Source organism: Callorhinus ursinus, unplaced genomic scaffold (genome assembly GCF_003265705.2).
Source record: "Callorhinus ursinus isolate GAN/ISIS: 27379988/994484 unplaced genomic scaffold, GSC_fseal_2.0 scaffold99, whole genome shotgun sequence".
Classification (NCBI taxonomy): Eukaryota; Metazoa; Chordata; class Mammalia; order Carnivora; family Otariidae; genus Callorhinus; species Callorhinus ursinus.
The window spans coordinates 173,982-192,208 of record NW_027397161.1 but is presented as its reverse complement, the minus strand read 5'-3'; the positions used below and the strand labels follow the sequence as shown (position 1 = coordinate 192,208).

Sequence of the window (18,227 nt, the reverse complement as noted above, 5' to 3'; positions counted from 1 at the left end):
ACTGATCTGTGAGGCCTTGTGATTGGATGTATCTTCAAGAAAACCACTGGCAAATTATAATAGCAACCTCTGTGATTCCTAGAACACTATCTTTTAAAATTCCATTTCCAAGGTTTTAGAAGTCCGTGCAGCAGCAGAGCTGAGTGCCGAGAACACGTCCGTGTAGTGCCCGCACTCGAAGCCCCACTCCTGACATCAGCACTAACGGGAGTGCCTGCCATACAGTGCAAGCATCCCTGCAGGTTGGGAATTACAGGTGAGATGTCGGTGACTCTGTGAGGCCTCTGACACATGGTGACCACAGCGTGAATCCAGCAGACAACCGACCCAATAAAGGTCAGACGAGGGGGGAAGATGCGTCTTGGACAGAACCCAGCAGCGGCAAGAGGGGAAGGCAGAAAGTCAGCGCAAGCACGGCTGGGGCAGAGAGGTAACCACACACTCGGTAAGTGAAGGATACACAACAAACTGATCAACTACGGAGTGTGAATTTTTTCCTGAAAGCAAAGGGGATGCACTGGCAGATGTCTAAGTAGGAGATTAACAGGCTTACGTTTTGGACAATTCAGTTTTGGCAAAACAGAGCACAAGAACATAGCACTCACACGTCACCATGACTGGACGCACGTGTGCAATCACCGAGAAAGGAACGAGTCTAAGCCTAAACTCTATAGCAACTCCGTCCAACAGAACTTCTGTGGTGCTGGGAATGGTCTGTGCCGTCTAACACGGTGGCCACTGACCAGCCACACGCTGGCCACTATGTGCTTGAAATGTGGCGAGCTGTGTGGCCGAGGAACTGGGTTTGTACTTCCATTTAACTGTAATTAATTTACAATAAAGTAGGCACATTTTGCTACTGGCCCCCCCAGCATAACCCCCAGGTTTTGGGGAGAGATGCTGAACTCAATCTTAGGCAATATGGAAGGGGTCTGAGGACAGCCCCTGTTGAACAGCTAAATAGGAGTCTGGAGCTCCAGAAAGTGGTTGAAGCCACTTCTATCACCCAGATAATTAACTGAGTAGAAAAAAAACAAAGAAACTGAAGGGAAAAGAAGTCGAACAAGTTGAGGAAACACTGAAACACAGAGACAAAGAAGAGCCCATGGAGGAAACAAAAAGAGAAGCCCCGCAGCAAAGGGAAATTCATGAGAACGGCACCCGCAAAGGTCACAGGGGAAGGAGGTTTGGGAAGAGGAAGGGCAACCACGCAGATGGCCACGGAGGGCCAGGCTTGCTGGGGGGGCTAGGGGGGCCTGTGGGTGTGCCCCCTCCAGCAGAGCAGGGTGAGGCGTGACCAGAGGCAGGGCAAACAGAGGGGCAGTCCTCAGCTCTACCTGTAACACTTGTGAACAGCACAAATCCATCGATGACACACTGACCTACCGCCTGCCAACTCGCATTCTAAGTCAGTCGGGGTTAAAGCCTAGCACGGCCCAGCGGCCGCCCTCACAACGCCACGTAAGTGCCCACCTTTCTGGGTTTAGTTCTCTGGATACTGGGACACTGCCTTCTTGTTTTCCATCTCGCAATACAACCATGTAGCATTTATTCATAGTAAAAATAGTGAATAGATTTTCTTAAGGAAAAAATAAATTTATATCCAAGTATTTATTCAGAGTCCCAATGGCAGGATCTACAAATTTTCTCTCATAAAAGGAGCTGGCTGGGGCACCTGGGTGGCTCAGTCGGTTAAGCGACTGCCTTCGGCTCAGGTCATGATCCTGGAGTCCAGGGATCGAGTCCCGCATCGGGCTCCCTGCTCGGCGGGGAGTCTGCTTCTCCCTCTGACCCTCCCCCCTCTCATGCTCGCTCTCTCTCATTCTCTCTCTCTCAAATAAATAAAATCTAAAAAAAAAAAAAAAAGGAGCTGGCTGGGGCGCCTGAGTGGCTTAGTTGGTTAAGCATCTGCCTTCGGCTCCGGTCATGATCCCGGGGTCCTGGGATCGAGCCCCGCATCGGGCTCCCTGCTCAGCGGGGAGTCTGCTTCTCCCTCTCCCCCTGCTTGTACTTTTTCTAGCTGTCAAATAAATAAATAAAATCTTTAGGGAAAAAAAATTAAAGGAGCTGGCAGCTCATTTATTACTTAATTTTTTAAAATTTAAGTAATTCACATGATTTGAAACTCAAAACCATATCAAAAAACATGCACCGAAGGGCACCTGGGTGGCTCAGTCAGTTGAGCAGCATCTGACTTCAGCTCAGGTCATAATCCCAGGGTCCTGGGGTCAAGCCCTGCTTCAGGCTCCCTGCCCCTCCCCCCAACTCACGCGTTCTCTAATAAATAAATAAAAATCATTAAGAAAAAATACAGTGAGAAGTCCACACCCTCCTCTACTCTTGACCTCCCCAGCACAGCCAGACATGTGAATAATCAGGTCTATGAATTTTCTGTGTATGTGTCCAAGATTTCTTATGCCAATACAAATATACATTCCTACTTTTTCCACCAGTAGGGTATTATTCACATTGTACTGTAACTTCCCATTTTTCACTTAAACATGTTATCTTGGAACTCTTTCCATATCAATATAAAAAGGGTCTCCATGTTCCTTTATACATCCTGACAATCAATGTTAAACAGAAATCAAAATTGCAGGGGCACCTGGGTGGCTCAGTCAGTTGAGCATCTGACTCTTGATTTTGGCTCGGGTCATGATCTCAGGGTCCTGGGATTGAAGCCCCCAGTCGAGCCGGGCTCTGCACTCAGTGTGAAGCCTGCATAAGATTCTCACGCTTCCTCTGCCTCTCCCCCCACTAAAATAAATAAATAAATCTGAAGAGGAAGAAGAAGAAGAAGAAAAAGAAGAAATAATAATAATTAAAATTGCAAATCCCAACCATGAAAGTAAGAGGGATTTGTATGAGCCCGGAGGCACCGATAGCGAGTTGTCAGCCCTGGAATTTATTAATCATCTTTTAAATACCTTAAAAAAACAAAACAAAAACAAACTTGAAAGCAGTGAGAATCAACCACAGTTAAAGAGTACCTGCTTTCATGAGCTATGAAAAACATTCTAGATACTTAAAACCTAATATATTTAAACCATAAATAAAATTCCTGGAGTAGTTTCTTAGAGGAAATAGATGCAGTACTCATAAAATCAAGGTTCCATATAAAGCTCCTTTACCCATTAAACACCTTTTGGAAACAGTTCACTAGTGAACCCCAGCCCAGGGCAGTGATGCGTTTAACTCCAGTAATTACTATCCAAAGGGATGGACTTTGTGCTACAATAAAAGCAAGTTTCCTCGCTGAGCTGCTATGATCCTGAGATCTCACATCCTGCCCTAATGCAATTAGCCTACAGAGAGCTAATTACCTAATCGAGGGATCACAGTTCCACTGACATCTTACTTCCTCCAACAGTAATAAACACCAGGGCGCTAAGATAGCACCTGATTAGTGGGCTGCATTAGTGTTTACAAGGTGGTTTCAGCTGGTGATGTGTTCTCTGCATACAGTTCGGTTCAAAGAATGCTTTCCTAACCAAAAGAAACAGCTCTTTTCATGTTACAGGACAGCATTTTATAAAAACAAGAGGACTCTTTGGGGTAACATAAATCATCTGACATAACATAGGACATCAAGAGACAGTGCCTTTCAGCACGATGCCTATATAACATCAGCCCCTTCATTCCTCCTAGAACCACTACGTATCTTTGCACCATACCCTGTTAAGTATTTGTCCAATTCTCAAGAAACCACTAAACTATTCAAAAATAGTTCAACATTATGGTCACACTTACTTACTTCAATACAAATAAGCCATATTCTAACTTGTATGTTTTGTTTTGTCCCTTTCAAAAGCTTATTCCAAAGTTCTGAAAGGCAAAAATTTCAGAGTGCTAGAGTAAACTGTCGAGGGCGATCCGATAAAAAGAGTGCTGTGGGAAAGCCTAAGAGATACGTAACATATTGGTTCTATAACCCAGGCATGAGTCCAGTGTTTCAAAAGGTGGCTAGGACTAAACTCCACTCTCATTTCCAAGATACTCTAGAAAAATGAGTTTATTTCATTTAATACATGACAGGCCAGGAAAATGGATTCAAACAGTATCAGTCGGTTTAGAAAAGAAAAACCAACTTTCATTCTCCATGAAGTGCTTGAACAGTTGAATATCCTCTATCATATTCTATCAGAAAGCGGCAGCTAAAACTGCTACAGAGGAAGCCGGAAAAAAGCACAGGGGGGAGGCACACTGCATTGTTCACGGAGTGCCCAACAACACTTGCCTGACTTTGGGCACCACCATCCGATGCTGCACCATAAGCGTGTGGCCGATCGATGCCATCAGAGTAAAGGCCTCCTCGCTGGCTGAGTCCCTCCACACCAGGTTTAACAGGGTGTTGGTCTGCTGCTTCGTGTCCAACTTCTTCAGACACTCCTCTGTTATGTATGGTACTGAGAGCCTACCATCCTCCTAAAACACACCACATAAATTGCTCTGAGTTAATGACGTTTTATTACAAATGACCCTCTACACCACACACACACATGAAATGTGATCTTACTTCAATGGAAAATAAAACGTAGGCATTATCTAAAAGTTACCCACATCACAATGGACAAATCAATATCTCTCCAAATGCATCCATTAAAGTAATACGAAAATCTCTAGAGCTCCACAGTCACTACCTATATTAGGCACCAATTTTATCCAGCATTAACACCACAGGGACTGTAAATACTCAGTTGTTGCCTACTGATGTGACAATATTTCAGTATTGACATTTTAAGAAAAATTAATTTCATATCTTTAGACACCATCGTACTAAGCATACATGGGTGGGAATATATTACCATCTAGCAGAATTTCCATTTTAAATTATTTGGGAGATTACAGTTTAAGCAAAAATATTAAATAATTTATTTTTAGAAAAACAAATGAGATATATTTATCTTAATTTCTCTAAAGATCTGATTCACCGAATAAAACCTGAACTAAGACACTAAGCATTTACCTATTTGGGGTATTAACCAAAGATACGTACTTTTCTCATATATGTATGTATATATCTAAGTATATATAAATATGAATATATATACACAACACTGGGTATTGCTGACTACATTGTTTGGAAACTTAAATGGATATAATTTATGTAACTTATAATAATCTATCAAAACATTGCTTTAGATAAAAGTAATAAATTCTATCTGTCAAACTCGAATCTGTAAATAAGATGCACCTAATAAAAGGAGTTAGGAAAAGACTACATTGGTACTATTTTTGTAGTGTACATATTTAAAATAAATTATACACAAACAATAACTAAACTGATTATATAGAAACCTAAGAGTTTATAAACAGTGAAATTTGACTCTGGAAAATCTCATTCAATCAAATTAAAGTCTACATAATTCCCATAGGAAATAAAAGGCCATATATAAGCAGCCATCAAAAGATCTGACCGAAAAATAAAGAAAAGATTTTGAGTCAAACCTGTTGAGTACCTGGCCTACTACTGGGTCACTGGTTCTGAACCCAAATGTGGACAAGAAGGGAGAGAGGATAAACAATGCAAGGGAAAAATGAAGAGAAAAAAATGAAAAAGAGAAACAAAAGTACCACGTCATATAATTCTAGTAACAGAGACCTTGAAACCCTTGTATATTAAGAAAAAGAAAGTGGAGTAAAATTTCCCAAAAATATAAGTAAGAAAATTAAGCTGCACTTTTTTTTTTTTTTTTGCAGTTTGTCAAAAAAAATTTTAATGACTTTATGGGATGCCTAGCCCATGCAATGGCTCACACTTCAAAGGCTTACATTTAGAAACTTCAAAATAAAAGTTCTAAGCCATATTCTCCAATAGTCTTAGGGGCTTTAAAAAAAATTTTTTTTTAATTTAAACTCAATTTAGTTAACCTATGGTGTATTATTAGTTTCTGGGGGAGAGGTCAGTGATTCATCAGTCTTAAACAACACCCAGGGCTCATTCCAGCACATGCCCTCCTTCGTGCCCATCCCCCAGTTACCCCAGCCCCCTCCTCCCTCCCGCCAGCAACCCTCTCGGTAGGTTTCCTAGAATTAAGAGCCTCTTATGTCATAGGACTTCACTCATACGTGGAATGTAAGAAACCAAACAGATGAACACAGGGGAAGGGGAAGAAAAAAATAACATCAGAGAGGGAGGCAAGTCGCACTTTTTGTATGTTCTGAGCAGTGTAACCGCAAGCAAGTGAGCCTGGGCATTCTTTGGTTTCCCGTGTCTCACATTCTGCTCTCCTGTTTGTGTCCACAGTGAGAAGGGACTTCCTAACCTTCCTTCTCCAGCAGACGCAGCCCAGAGCCTCATTTCACGTGGACACAGATTATATTGTGTATAAACATTATAATTTCACAGCTTCTCCAGAAGGTTAAGCATTAAAAAAGTGTCTTCTAAAAACAAAAGTTTTATCTACATTCCATCTACAGAATCCCATTTTTTTTTTTACCACATAAAAAATTCACATTTTTATGTGCAGTTCTGAATTCTGACAGATGCAAGACTTCCAGCTTCCACCAAAACATTCAGTTTTGCCCCTTTGTAACTGGCCCTCCCCCTAGCTGTAAGGGGCAATGACTCATCTGTTTTTTCTTATTGTTATGACTTTTTTCATCTCTGCTAATGAAGCTATTTGTATCAGAAGGCACAGTACTAACACATCCTTTCACTTCACAAGATCCTAAAGATTTACGTCCCCTGGAAAACCTGAGCCACTCTGCTGTGTATTTTTCCTGGGATTGGACTTAGTATTAATCAGTGGGAAATTTCCTAACAAAAAAATATTTAAACCCATGTCAGCCTTATATCAAGTTATTTCAATTGTGTAATTAAGAGAAAAATCAGCAGATATGTCACTGAAGACACACAAATTATGTATGTGTATAATGCAAAGTATACTGCAAAGCTTTTTATTCCTTGAAAATACATAGCAAATCATGCTTATACGTTACAATAAACTCAATATTCATTTTCTAATAAATCTAACATTTGGCATCCACAAAACTGCCAAAAATAAACAGGAGACATTACTTGATGTCTACAAGATAGGGTAAGGAAGAAAACCTTTTTTCCCTTTGAGGCTGGGAGAAGGGGAGGGCGTGGCTGCTGATGGGAGCGGGTTTCTGTGCAGACAATGCTCTACCCGAGTGATGGTGGCTGCAATTAGGCGAATATACTGAGAAATCACTCAACTGTACATCACTTTAAAAGGGCGAATTTTATGGTAAAGTATATCTCAATAAAGTTGCTATAAAAAATTCTTAAAAACAGAACAAATGCGTGGCACACAGTAAATGCGCTTCCTGAGAACTAGAAACTTATGAGCCTTTTAACTCAACAATTTCACTTCTGGGAAAATTTCCCAAGTAACAAATTAATATACAGCATGGCCTACTCTGCATAAAAAACCCACCTAACTATGTACCCCCACATATACTTCTATGGATGGGCAGGAGAAGGTGTGGAAGGACATCCCAATCCCCAGTCGCCAGGATGGTCATCTCTGGAAAGAACAGGGTGGCTGAGGAAGGGAGGGGACTTCATCTGCAGTCTGAATGCTTTACAACAAGAACGCTTTCATGTATCACTTATATAGCTAAAAATAAGGAAGGACACAAAGTTAAAAGTGACTTCAAAATCAGACAGAGTGACACGCAGTGTAATTCGTTCGCTGACCCCCAGGCCCCCCTGGAGCTTACCGGAGCGCTTGGCTGCTTGTCTGCTGCTTCACCCTCATCTTCCGAGTCACTGGCCGAATCTTGACAGCTCGTGCCGGCAGCTGAAACTGGTAGCTGAGAGAGAAAGGTCTGGAGTACCCTTAAATACACCAGCAGTCCTTCCTCAGAGAGGGTCCCTTTGTAAAACAGTCAGTTGTAGTATTTCATTAGAAATGCTCAAACAGAAACTAGAAAACTCAGGTATCATTTTTCTTATATTCAGAGAGACATTTCTGACCACAACTTATTATCAAAATTCTAATAACTCATGTACAGATGTATGAAAACACATCAGAGAGAGAGGCTGTAATCCTAGAACAGGCGCACGTTAGAAGCTCGGCGTAAACGGGGATGACAACCCTGCACTCGCGGTTCTCCCATTCAACTTTAAAATTCTTCTTAATCTGTGTGGCCTTGTAACACGTACCTGAATCAGGCCTTTTTTTTTTTTTTTTTAAGTAATCTCTACACCCATGGTGGGGCTCAAACTCACAACCCGGAGATCAAGCGTCACATACTCCACCGATGGAGCCAGACAGGCGTCGCTGAATAGGGACTTTTGTGTGTGCTTAGAAACTTTCCCCACTGTCTAGGACACAGACCTTCAGCAAATACACTCTTACAAGGAATCCACCCCACCCCCAGGGGCCACCTTGACAACATACACCTGCCACTGGATTTCCTTCTCTTATGACTTCTATCTGCCAGTACTATGTATATATGAGTTCAAGTAAAGCATGTCTTTTATCTCATACCCAGGTAATGCTCGCCAACAGTTAAGACAAAGAAGAAGAGCCATGGTGCCCCACTGCTTGTCTTGGAGCACCTGCTCTCCAGTAACAACAGTGCACTCAGGAAGGGCTCGTAAGGGAAAACAGTGTGTGCATCCGCTAAGGCTGGAATGATGAAATGAAAAATCTGATCTGTAAAAGGTGCTGCCAACAACTCCTCAGTGAAGGCGCTAAAAACTTGCTGCCTGAAAGAAAAATGGAAGCTTTTATCGAAACATATTGTTCATAAAATCACTGATTAAAATTAACTTACAAAATATTCTTTTCTAAATTAATTGAAGCTAAGCATTCAATATCAACTAAACTGCCTTGAAATTAACTGATTCTGTGTATTCCCTATTAAGGAAACTCTACCATGTTTTTATATCTTTCAACAGAAGACAGGAAAATAACCAGACCATCAGAATTATAAATTTATATTAGGGTACAGGCCAAACAGAAATAGTAAAACTTTTCTTTAAACTAAGTCACATTAATAAAGTAAAAATTTGACTTTGAAGTCTTTATGTAAAATAGCATCCATGTAAAAGTTATTGTCAGATACAGAACCTGTGAACTTACAAAATCAGTAAATTATCCCATTCTCACCTTGCACCTTCTGGACAGGAGTTGTAAGTAAAGTGCAATGGTTTCAGAACATTCTCTAGCAAAATGTTTGCTATAGGAACTCGAGATAAATCAGAATATTCAATACTTGATGGAAGCTTGCTGTTAATTAACAAATAGAGAGATCTATAATACCCTAAAAGAAAGGAAAAACACATATTTAAAATTTGGTACCTTCATCATGAGGGAAAAAAAATGTGTCAATTTTTAAATGCTTTTTATAAATCTCCATGGCTCCAAATTTAAGTTAATTCTTCTTCAACTTTCCTTTTTTGTTAAATGTTACTAGTTAAAAAGACAATGGCCCCCCTTTTTTAAGTTTATTAATTTTTTAAAGTAATCTCTACACCCAACGTGGGGCTTGAGCTCCCGACCCTGAGATCAAGAGTCACATGCTCTACCGACTAAGCCAGCTGGGAGCCCCTTGACCTTTTTTATTAAGGAAAAGTTAAATACATAAGTAGCCTGAGATGGTATATATACTCCATGTACCCACCACCCACTCCTCCATTCACTGGGAAGCAAATCTAAAATATGATGATTTCAGTGTGTCATCAAAGGACTTTACTTTTCTTAAAAATACCATTATGACAGCTAAATTAAATTAAGAATTCCTTGCTATCACAAGCATCTAGTCAGTGTTCAAGTGCCCAACTCTCTCTTGCTATATTTTACTTAACTGGTTTGCTTGAATCAGGATCTAAGTAAGGCCCATACATTGTGAGGGCTTCATTTGCCTCTTAAGCATCCTCCAAGTACTTAACTAGTTTTGTGGTTTTTAAAAAGCATGTTGAACTCAGGACTTAGACATATTTCAATTTACTGCAGTGGTTATCCTAATTAATTCTCACACTGTCCTGTCTTTGGGCAATGGGGTAGGCTGTGGGCAGGCCCCTGAGCTCCACTGCTCATGAAGAGCATCTCCAGACTCACCTGTCCTCACCTCCTGACCTGGAGCCAGGATCTGGCACCACCAGCCTTTTCATCCTTTTAGAGGAAATGATGGCTTTGGAGACCAAAATATGGGCACCAGGGAATTCAAGCTGAAGCAACAACTTTTATGACCTTACTACACTTTTGATGGGATTGCAGGGTGTGCAGTAAACATCAACTCTGGCATCACCAATGATCCAAATCCTACAGCTTTTTAAATATATTTGCCCCCCACCTTTTTAAAGATTTTATTTATTTATTTGACAGAGAGAGACACAGCGAGAGAAGGAACACAAGCAGGGGGAGTGGGAGAGGGAGAAGCAGGGGCAGAGGGAGAGGGAGAAGCAGGCTTCCTGCGGAGCAGGGAGCCCGACGTGGGGCTCCATCCCAGGACCCTGGGATCATGACCTGAGCCGAAGGCAGACGCCCAACGACTGAGCCACCCAAGAACAATCTTCAGGTGTAGTTTGTCCAGACACATTTGGTAGTGCACATTAAAAACACAATCCATTTGGTTTACTTTCTGAAAACAGTCCTACACAAATTTATGAAGAGGCCGCTTTTAGGCAACAGGCTTGAGCCATGGAAACTTGATCAGAGCACGAGGCCCTGGCGGAACACAGACAGGCCCATCAGGCAACCCACCTTGAACTAGCCATAGGCCCTAACGGACCAATGGGCTCCTTACAACCAGGCACGGTTACCAAAAAGGGAGAAAATTCCCTATGTCGCCAGACATCCTCACCTTCTCCGTTTACAAACAGGCCCCCCAGCCTCTGCTCATTTCTATGCCCTTTGTTCGGCCTCAGGTGAATCCTTTCAAGCAGCCTGGGCCAGCTTCCACCCCTACCGAGCCAATCAGCGCCCCACAACTGGGGCCCCCCATCTGATCAGACAGACTCCACAATCTGTACCTGAGGCATGACCACTAAGCCCTGACTACTCGGTGCTCTGTCTTTACACGACTATGTAACTCCAACTCCAAACTCATGTATTTTGATCACTAGTGAAACTCAACAGAGACGCCTGAAAGCTCTTCTGCTGTGAGACTGAGAAGATGGAAGTGGGTGACACAGATGAAGGGGATGAAGAGCTGCAAACCTCCAGCCACAAAATCAGTAAGTCACGGAGATTAAGGGGAAAAAAAAAAAAAAAAAGCACAGCACAGGGAATACATTAAGAATTTTAAAAAACACCACATCAAGAAAATTTTAAAAATATTATGGGGCGCCTGTGTGGCTCATTCTGTTAAGCATCTGCCCTCAGCTCGGGTCATGATCTCAAGGTCCTGGGATCGAGTCCCGCATCGGGCTCCCTGCTCATCGGGGAACCTGCTTCACCCCTGCCTGCCACTCCCCCTGCTTGTGCTCTATGTCAAATAAATAAATAAAATCTTAAAAAAAGATGATACCATTAATATGTCAACATCAATCCCTGTATGTACTGAACAGACTACCTGACAGCATGACTAGAGTATGAAGTTCTGCTGCATTTGTTAAAAGCTTCATGTTAAGTCACAGCACATATTGTATAATCATACAAACTGTAATTAGTAAACACTGCCAAATTTTAGACTCCTAATGCCAGGGAGAAACAGATGAATGGAATTAAGAGGAACAAACTTCCAGTGAAATCAGTAAGTCACGGAGATGAAAGTACAGCACAGGGAGTAGAGTCAACAGCAACGGTGCAGGGGACAAACGGGGGCCACACTTGTCGTGGGGAGCCCTGAGCACCGCATGGAGCTGTGGCATCACCTGATGGCATCACTGCGTGTCCCCACAGAAGATGCCAGAAGCGGCAGTTTCACCGCAAGATTGTGACACTCTACTTCTAGACACATTTCAAAATAATGCATTTCTCAGTTACGTTCTTTACACTTTTAGAAAACAAGAAAAGTAAAAATTCTCATGATTGCTCAGCCTTAAATCAATATACACAATAATGCATCAATTGATAAAGGATGATTTCTAATTATCGTTACTTTGTTTTTTAAAAGATCAAATCCCACGAATTTCAATCTACTTTTAGTTGACTCCCTAATTTTTCAACAAACTAAATAGGTTTCCTTTTTTTTTTTTTAAGATTTTATTTATTTATTAGAGAAAGAGAGAGAAAGCACAGTGATGTGAGGGGCAGAGAAGCAGACGCCCCGCTGAGCAGGGAGCCCGATGTGGGGCTCGATCCCAGGATCCTGGGAACATGACCTGAGCCCAAGGCAGACGCTTAACCGACTGAGCCACCCAGGCCTACCCACCCCCTTTTTTTTTTAAATCTAAGCCAAAAGCTAAGCCTGAGATGTATACGAATTTAATTTTTACAGTTTTAGTATTGAGGATTAAATTAGCTAGGTTTAGCCTACATTAGTCTGTCACCTCTGGAAAACAAAAGGAAACTTATTTATGGTTTTACCAGTGACTCCTGCCTTCCAGAATCACCTATAGCCCCTCTTATAACAAATAACATACCTATTTTTTAATGCTAATACTTCTGAAGTCCAAGCCCTGAAGTGTTCGACTTCCTAGCTGTGAGATTACTGGGAGTCAGATTTTTATTTTTATTTTTAAAGATTTTATTTATTTATGACAGAGAGAGACAGCGAGAGAGGGAGCACAAGCAGGGGGAGTGGGAGAGGGAGAAGCAGGCTTCCCGCGGAGCAGGGAGCCCGACGCGGGGCTCGATCCCAGGACCCTGGGACCATGACCTGAGCCGAAGGCAGACGCCCAACGACGGAGCCACCCAGGCGCCAAATTTTTAAATTTTTGTTTTACACAGCTTAACTCATCATAAAAGTTTTAGAAATCCTGTGTATTTCATAGTCACTAACGTGTCCTCCGAGGAATTTCGGGTCTAGATTTTACCTTATCGGAAGAGGGCCAACACGTAAGAGCTTTGACACCCAGGCAGAAAGAAAACCCCGAGTCAGGCTCTTCCCTGCTCTGCTGAACTGCCGTGAGGACTGAGATTACTTCCGACTGAGACCGGCTATCCCGCTGACTTGTCTCTCGCACCTGCAGCACTACTTACTGCCCCTCCCACGGGGACACGGCCGCTGGCTCAGCGACGTGAGGACCGGCTGCTGCAGATACGCGTACGCGAAGCACCCACAACAGTTTCTGGAAGCATGCATTTGCTTCGTTTTCAAGCAACAGGAAAATTTAGAGTGGACCACATTTCCAGATGTTTAGGGCGGGGAGAGCTGAGGACAAACGTCAGCACTCGTGCCTCCAGCAGGTGCTCCCCTCAGTAGTGCCCTGTCACAGTCACTCTTGGTGTTTAGAGCGTGTGTACAGAGCAGCCTGCCTACGCACAGCCCCAACCCCATCTGCTACCTACCATTCTGAATCATGTAGTGCAAAATCTGTTCAATGATGGACACCACATAGCTAGCGTCTTGTAAAACAGGCAAATAAGTATTCTCAGATGAAAACACCTCAAGCATCCTCATTGGAAGTGCAACATTCAAACTGTCATCATTACAGTTTTGCAATAACCTGTAAAAACAAACCAAAACAAAAAGTATTCACATACTTACTGGATGGCAAATGTCATCCCAAACTCCCGCAAATGACTCTCCTTCACTACGGTGTTTGAGCCACTCTGTTCTAGTACCAGAGGTCTCTGAAAACAGGCATGACTCGAGGACAGACAGGACAATAACTTCACACTTCCTTTGGAGTACTTACTACGTGCCCAACAGCATGCTGATACCGGTTTGTACAGATGAGAAATGCCAATCACAGAGGGAAAAACAGACGAGGAAAATCAGAGAGCACAAATGTACTGTGAGAAGTGTTATCTCGCTAAAAGTGCTTAACTCCTTCAAAGAGCTCCTCAAGACTTTCCACACCTGTGAGAAGTTGCTGACTCGATGGGATTTACCTGCAACAGAGGCTCATCAACCTCTTTATTTGAAATAAACATGTAAGTCGCTCAGATCCATCCAACTGCTGGACAAACAGGGAGCTGTGTTTAATTAAGTTCTGATACATCCATATCTGAAACATCAAAACATGCACATCACTCTCAATCCAGAAAAAGCTCACTGTTTACAGTACATAACAATCCAAATTTCCTTAAGTGGTAAGTAGATACTTAATCAAAGCATGATAAAAAGTAAATCCTCTAAGTTAGGTTTTATTTTGTAGTATATACCACACGTCTTTGATTTTCTATCTTAAAATAGCACATCAATATTAAGCTAAGTCACTAAATTTATCACTAGAACAAAGTACACTTAAAACTCATCTAAATCTGAAATAAAACAGCTCATTTGCAAAAATCAGCAATCCATCATAAAAACACATGAGAAATACAGCACTGATGCCAAGGTATATACAAGGGTATCTGTTCGCTTTACCTTTGCCTCTGCGTCTCCAGCATCCTTTCTGCTGGGATACTCCCCTTCCCGAACTCCATGAAATTTTGGTAGGAAACGCGATCATACAGCCCCACTGTGCCCAGTAAAAGCTCAGGTACGTAGTATGTGAGGTGACAAGAGACTGCACAGATCCCTTCATAATGCTTACATATATCAAATCATCACGGTGTACCCTTTAAATATCTTAAAATTTTGCCAACCACCCCTCAGTAGAGTTGGAAAAAAGTCAAGGATGTGCCAGGGTGAGGAGAACTCCCCATTCTCCTGGACACAACAACTGGGCAGTGCATTCAGCAAATGCTGAGTAAGATTTCTAACCTGCACCCAGGAGGCCTATCTGCTATGGACGTAGCTACCATAAGTGATTTTGAAAACTCAATACTTAACAAGGAAGTTCTTCTACTTTCTGTACTATATTCTTGTAAAACTGTTACTTGTTCGTTTTGTAAGACCCATTTGAAACCAGTTAAAATTAAGACAGCTTCTTAAATGGGGCTACTTACAAATGTGCCACATTCTTTCTTTGCCTGTTATCTGACAGGAGCACTTCTTCATATAAAATGTTATCAGACAAAATGCTGGGAGCGGGGTAGGGGGATAGGTTGGCCTGGTGATGGGTATTGAGGAGGGCACGTTCTGCATGGAGCACTGGGTGTTATGAACAAACAATGAATCATGGAACACTGCACCAAAAACTAATGATGTAATATATGGTGATTAACATAACAATAAAAAATTTAAAAAAATGCTAATGCAAAAGTGTTTTATAAAACCAATTACAATAGACCTAAGTTAGGTGGAGATAACTCTGTGACCCATTCCAAATACAAATTTGCCTACACACAAGCTTTCTTCTTCAGGTGTTTGGAGCTATCTCGTCCATATTTTCTCAGGAACCAACAGGATATAATACTCTCTGTACTACCTGACATATAGTTCATTCTAAATTGCCTGCTATCTTAACAAATAAAAATAGCCTGTACAGTAACTAAACATTATAAAAATCTAAAGGGCAACTGTAGGAACTTCAAGAATAAGGCTGTCAATATATAAACCAAGTAATTATGTTTCAATTTGCTTATGAGATTAAAAAAAAAACCCTCAAAGCAGTAGTGATACTTTACTTAAACATTCTCTGGACTGTGTTTTGAAGATTTTATTTATTTGAGAGAGAGAAGAGGGAGCTCTAGCGGAGGAGCAGAGCGGGAGAGGGAAAGAATCTCAAGTGGACTCTGTGCTGAGCGTGGAGCCCGACGTGGGGCTTGATCTCACCATCCTGAGATCACAACCTGAGCCGAAACCAAGAGTGAGACGCTTAAGTGACTGAGCCACCCAGGCAATCCTGGACTGTGTTTTGATAATATATTTCACAACCTTGACAAATGTACCAATAACATCCAAAAAGTTGTACATTAAACACTACATTAAATACTTACTTTGCCTAACTTTTTGTTACTATTTACTAAATGCAGATGAGTAAAGTTTTAAAAACATTCATTCTTTCTTGGGAAGTCAACTGAGGATATGTATCAATAAAATGAGGGAGTAAACCAAGAAAGCAAAAAGATAATGGCATCAGGAGGCAGGATCTAAAACTGAAGCAAAGCAACTGATTTTCCCAAGGTAATGACACAAGAATTTCCTGGAATCCAAGAAGATTAGCTCCAGGGAAACAGAGCATCAGACTAGCTGATATCTTTGATCATGGACAATTATACTGAGAAGCATTTTACAGTACTGTCAAAAGTAGAGGGCAACTTTATCAAGAGGCTCAAAGAAAGTTAAACAAAAGTCAGGCAATTATGAACTCCAGAATAATTAAATATAATCAGAGTACAGTATTTTAGCAGAGACCATAATTTATTTTTTTAAATTTTTTAAAGATTTTATTTATTTGACAGAGAGAGAGACACAGCGAGAGAGGGAACACAAGCAGGGGGAGGGGCAGAGGGAGAAGCAGGCTCTCCACTGAGCCGGGAGCCCGATGTGGGGCTCGATCCCAGGACCCCGGGATCATGACCTGAGCCGAAGGCAGTCGCTTAACGACTAAGCCACCCAGGCGCCCCGAGACCATAATTTAAAGTCATAATAATAAAAAATAAAGGGAGGAAATGCAGAAGACACAGCCATATAAACCTAGCTTTGCAAGAAGCATCTTAGAGAAACACAGAAGTAGCATCATGCTTATTCCTGGGGGGAATTAGGGAGCACGGAGACTGGGGCAGAGGGCCTCTTTCCCCACACGATTAATTTGTTGTTCTTGCATTTTTGTTTGCAAACTGAATAAACATTCAAGTTCACTTCTGTTCTATTAACCAGGTTTGATGACATTTAATTCTATTTGGTTTCAGAATCCGCACAGGAGCACTTGGCTTGGCTTTGCTAAAGGCGTGGGGGCAAACGTACATTCAGCCCCAAGCTGTGCATGAATTCTGCTGAAGCCGCCGCGTGGGGACCACAGACGGGCCCTCACACAGGAGCACGGCAGGAGCAGTTCTCCGGAGCAAAGGGGTGCTCTGGAGAGACACAGACGACTGGCACCCCGAGGCACCCGTACGTGGGTGCTCCTCAGCAGTGTCTCAATCTGAAAGACTCTAGTACAGGGAGACGTTGATGGCCTGTTCCAGGAAGCAAGCCTGACCATCTGCTACTGTACTTCTCTGACTCATTTTTTCACGAACTTCAGAGAGAAAGCCTGGAAAGAGGCTACACTTAAGGGAAGCCCAGAATGGGCAGACGAAGCCACTTTTACTGCCTCTCTAGACTGGACCTAGTTTATGGCAAGTTCTCAGGTTCCAGCCTAGCTCAACTCAGGAAGGAATGCTGCGTTCATTTTAAAGCCAAACACCAGAGAAGCAATAAACTGTTCCTGAATTTATGTTTCTTATGGGGATCTTTGTGGTATGTATGGTTGTAGTACGGAAAACTTTTCATTTTATACCATCTTTCAATGTAATTTGACATTTCTGTTACAAGTAAAGAAGAATTCCTAAGAATAAGTACATTTTTAACCTAATAATTACATAAGAAATCTCAGTATTTCCTGAGAAACTGGACACAGTAACAGGTTGCGTTTTTAGACAGTTCGTTCATCTGCGCACCCACCGGTGTTTTCCAAAACCGTCCCTCATCGCGGACGACGTCCGAAGCCTATGTCTGACAGTGCCAGTTATTGGCGGTGCTCTGACAGCGAGGCCCTGACGCCAGAGATTCAGGCGCGCACAGACGGCCCGCGCAGCAGCGCGTCAGAGGCCCGTCACCGCGCCGGAAGGGGGGCACAGGTCTGGAGGGCCCTGGGTGCGACAGGGGTTGATGACTACGGACACGAGTACTGCGCGCGTGGTGGGCCGGTCAATACAGTACCCTACTTCTTCTTATACTTGAAAGTTTCCATAAAGAAACCCAGAAAACAAAAAACAGAACTACCGACAGTTTACTTGGCTCTTTAAGAGGTAACGCACATCACCACCGAGGTGACCTACCGCGGCGGGCCGAGGGCAGTTCCCAAAGGCACCGTGGAGGGCTCTGTGACCCCATTCAAAACACATCAACAAGGACAAGTGAAGGCGCAGTCAGCACTCACCAAACGCTTGGAGTCTTCGCTCTGCTTGTAGAAAAACAGAAGCTGCCTCGCCAAAAGGGTAAGGTTGGGCCCACTGGCAACGGAGAAAGCACCCCCCGACTGAGAGGCGGCGGCGCGGCGATCGAACGCGCTTCTCTGGACGGCGTGCTGGAGGCGAGACAGACCACAGCAGGCGTGACCGGGGGGTGCGGCCGCGGCGAGCCCAGGGAGCCCCGGGGGGCTGCGG

At 42.7% G+C, this 18,227-nt stretch overlaps 1 protein-coding gene across 1 annotated transcript in view; it reads right to left on the bottom strand.

The window, feature by feature from the left end:
* UBE3C (ubiquitin protein ligase E3C) overlaps positions 1-18,227 on the bottom strand; it is a 118,998-nt gene that overhangs the window by 73,448 nt on the left and 27,323 nt on the right. Inside the window, exons 4-10 of the mRNA XM_025859133.2 lie at positions 18,002-18,148; positions 13,920-14,035; positions 13,374-13,531; positions 9,087-9,240; positions 8,463-8,683; positions 7,690-7,844; positions 4,238-4,425 (exon numbers count right to left, since the gene is read on the bottom strand). Of these exons, the coding sequence (XP_025714918.1) occupies positions 4,238-4,425; positions 7,690-7,844; positions 8,463-8,683; positions 9,087-9,240; positions 13,374-13,531; positions 13,920-14,035; positions 18,002-18,148 (1,139 nt within the window). The remainder of the gene's footprint in view (positions 1-4,237; positions 4,426-7,689; positions 7,845-8,462; positions 8,684-9,086; positions 9,241-13,373; positions 13,532-13,919; positions 14,036-18,001; positions 18,149-18,227) is intronic.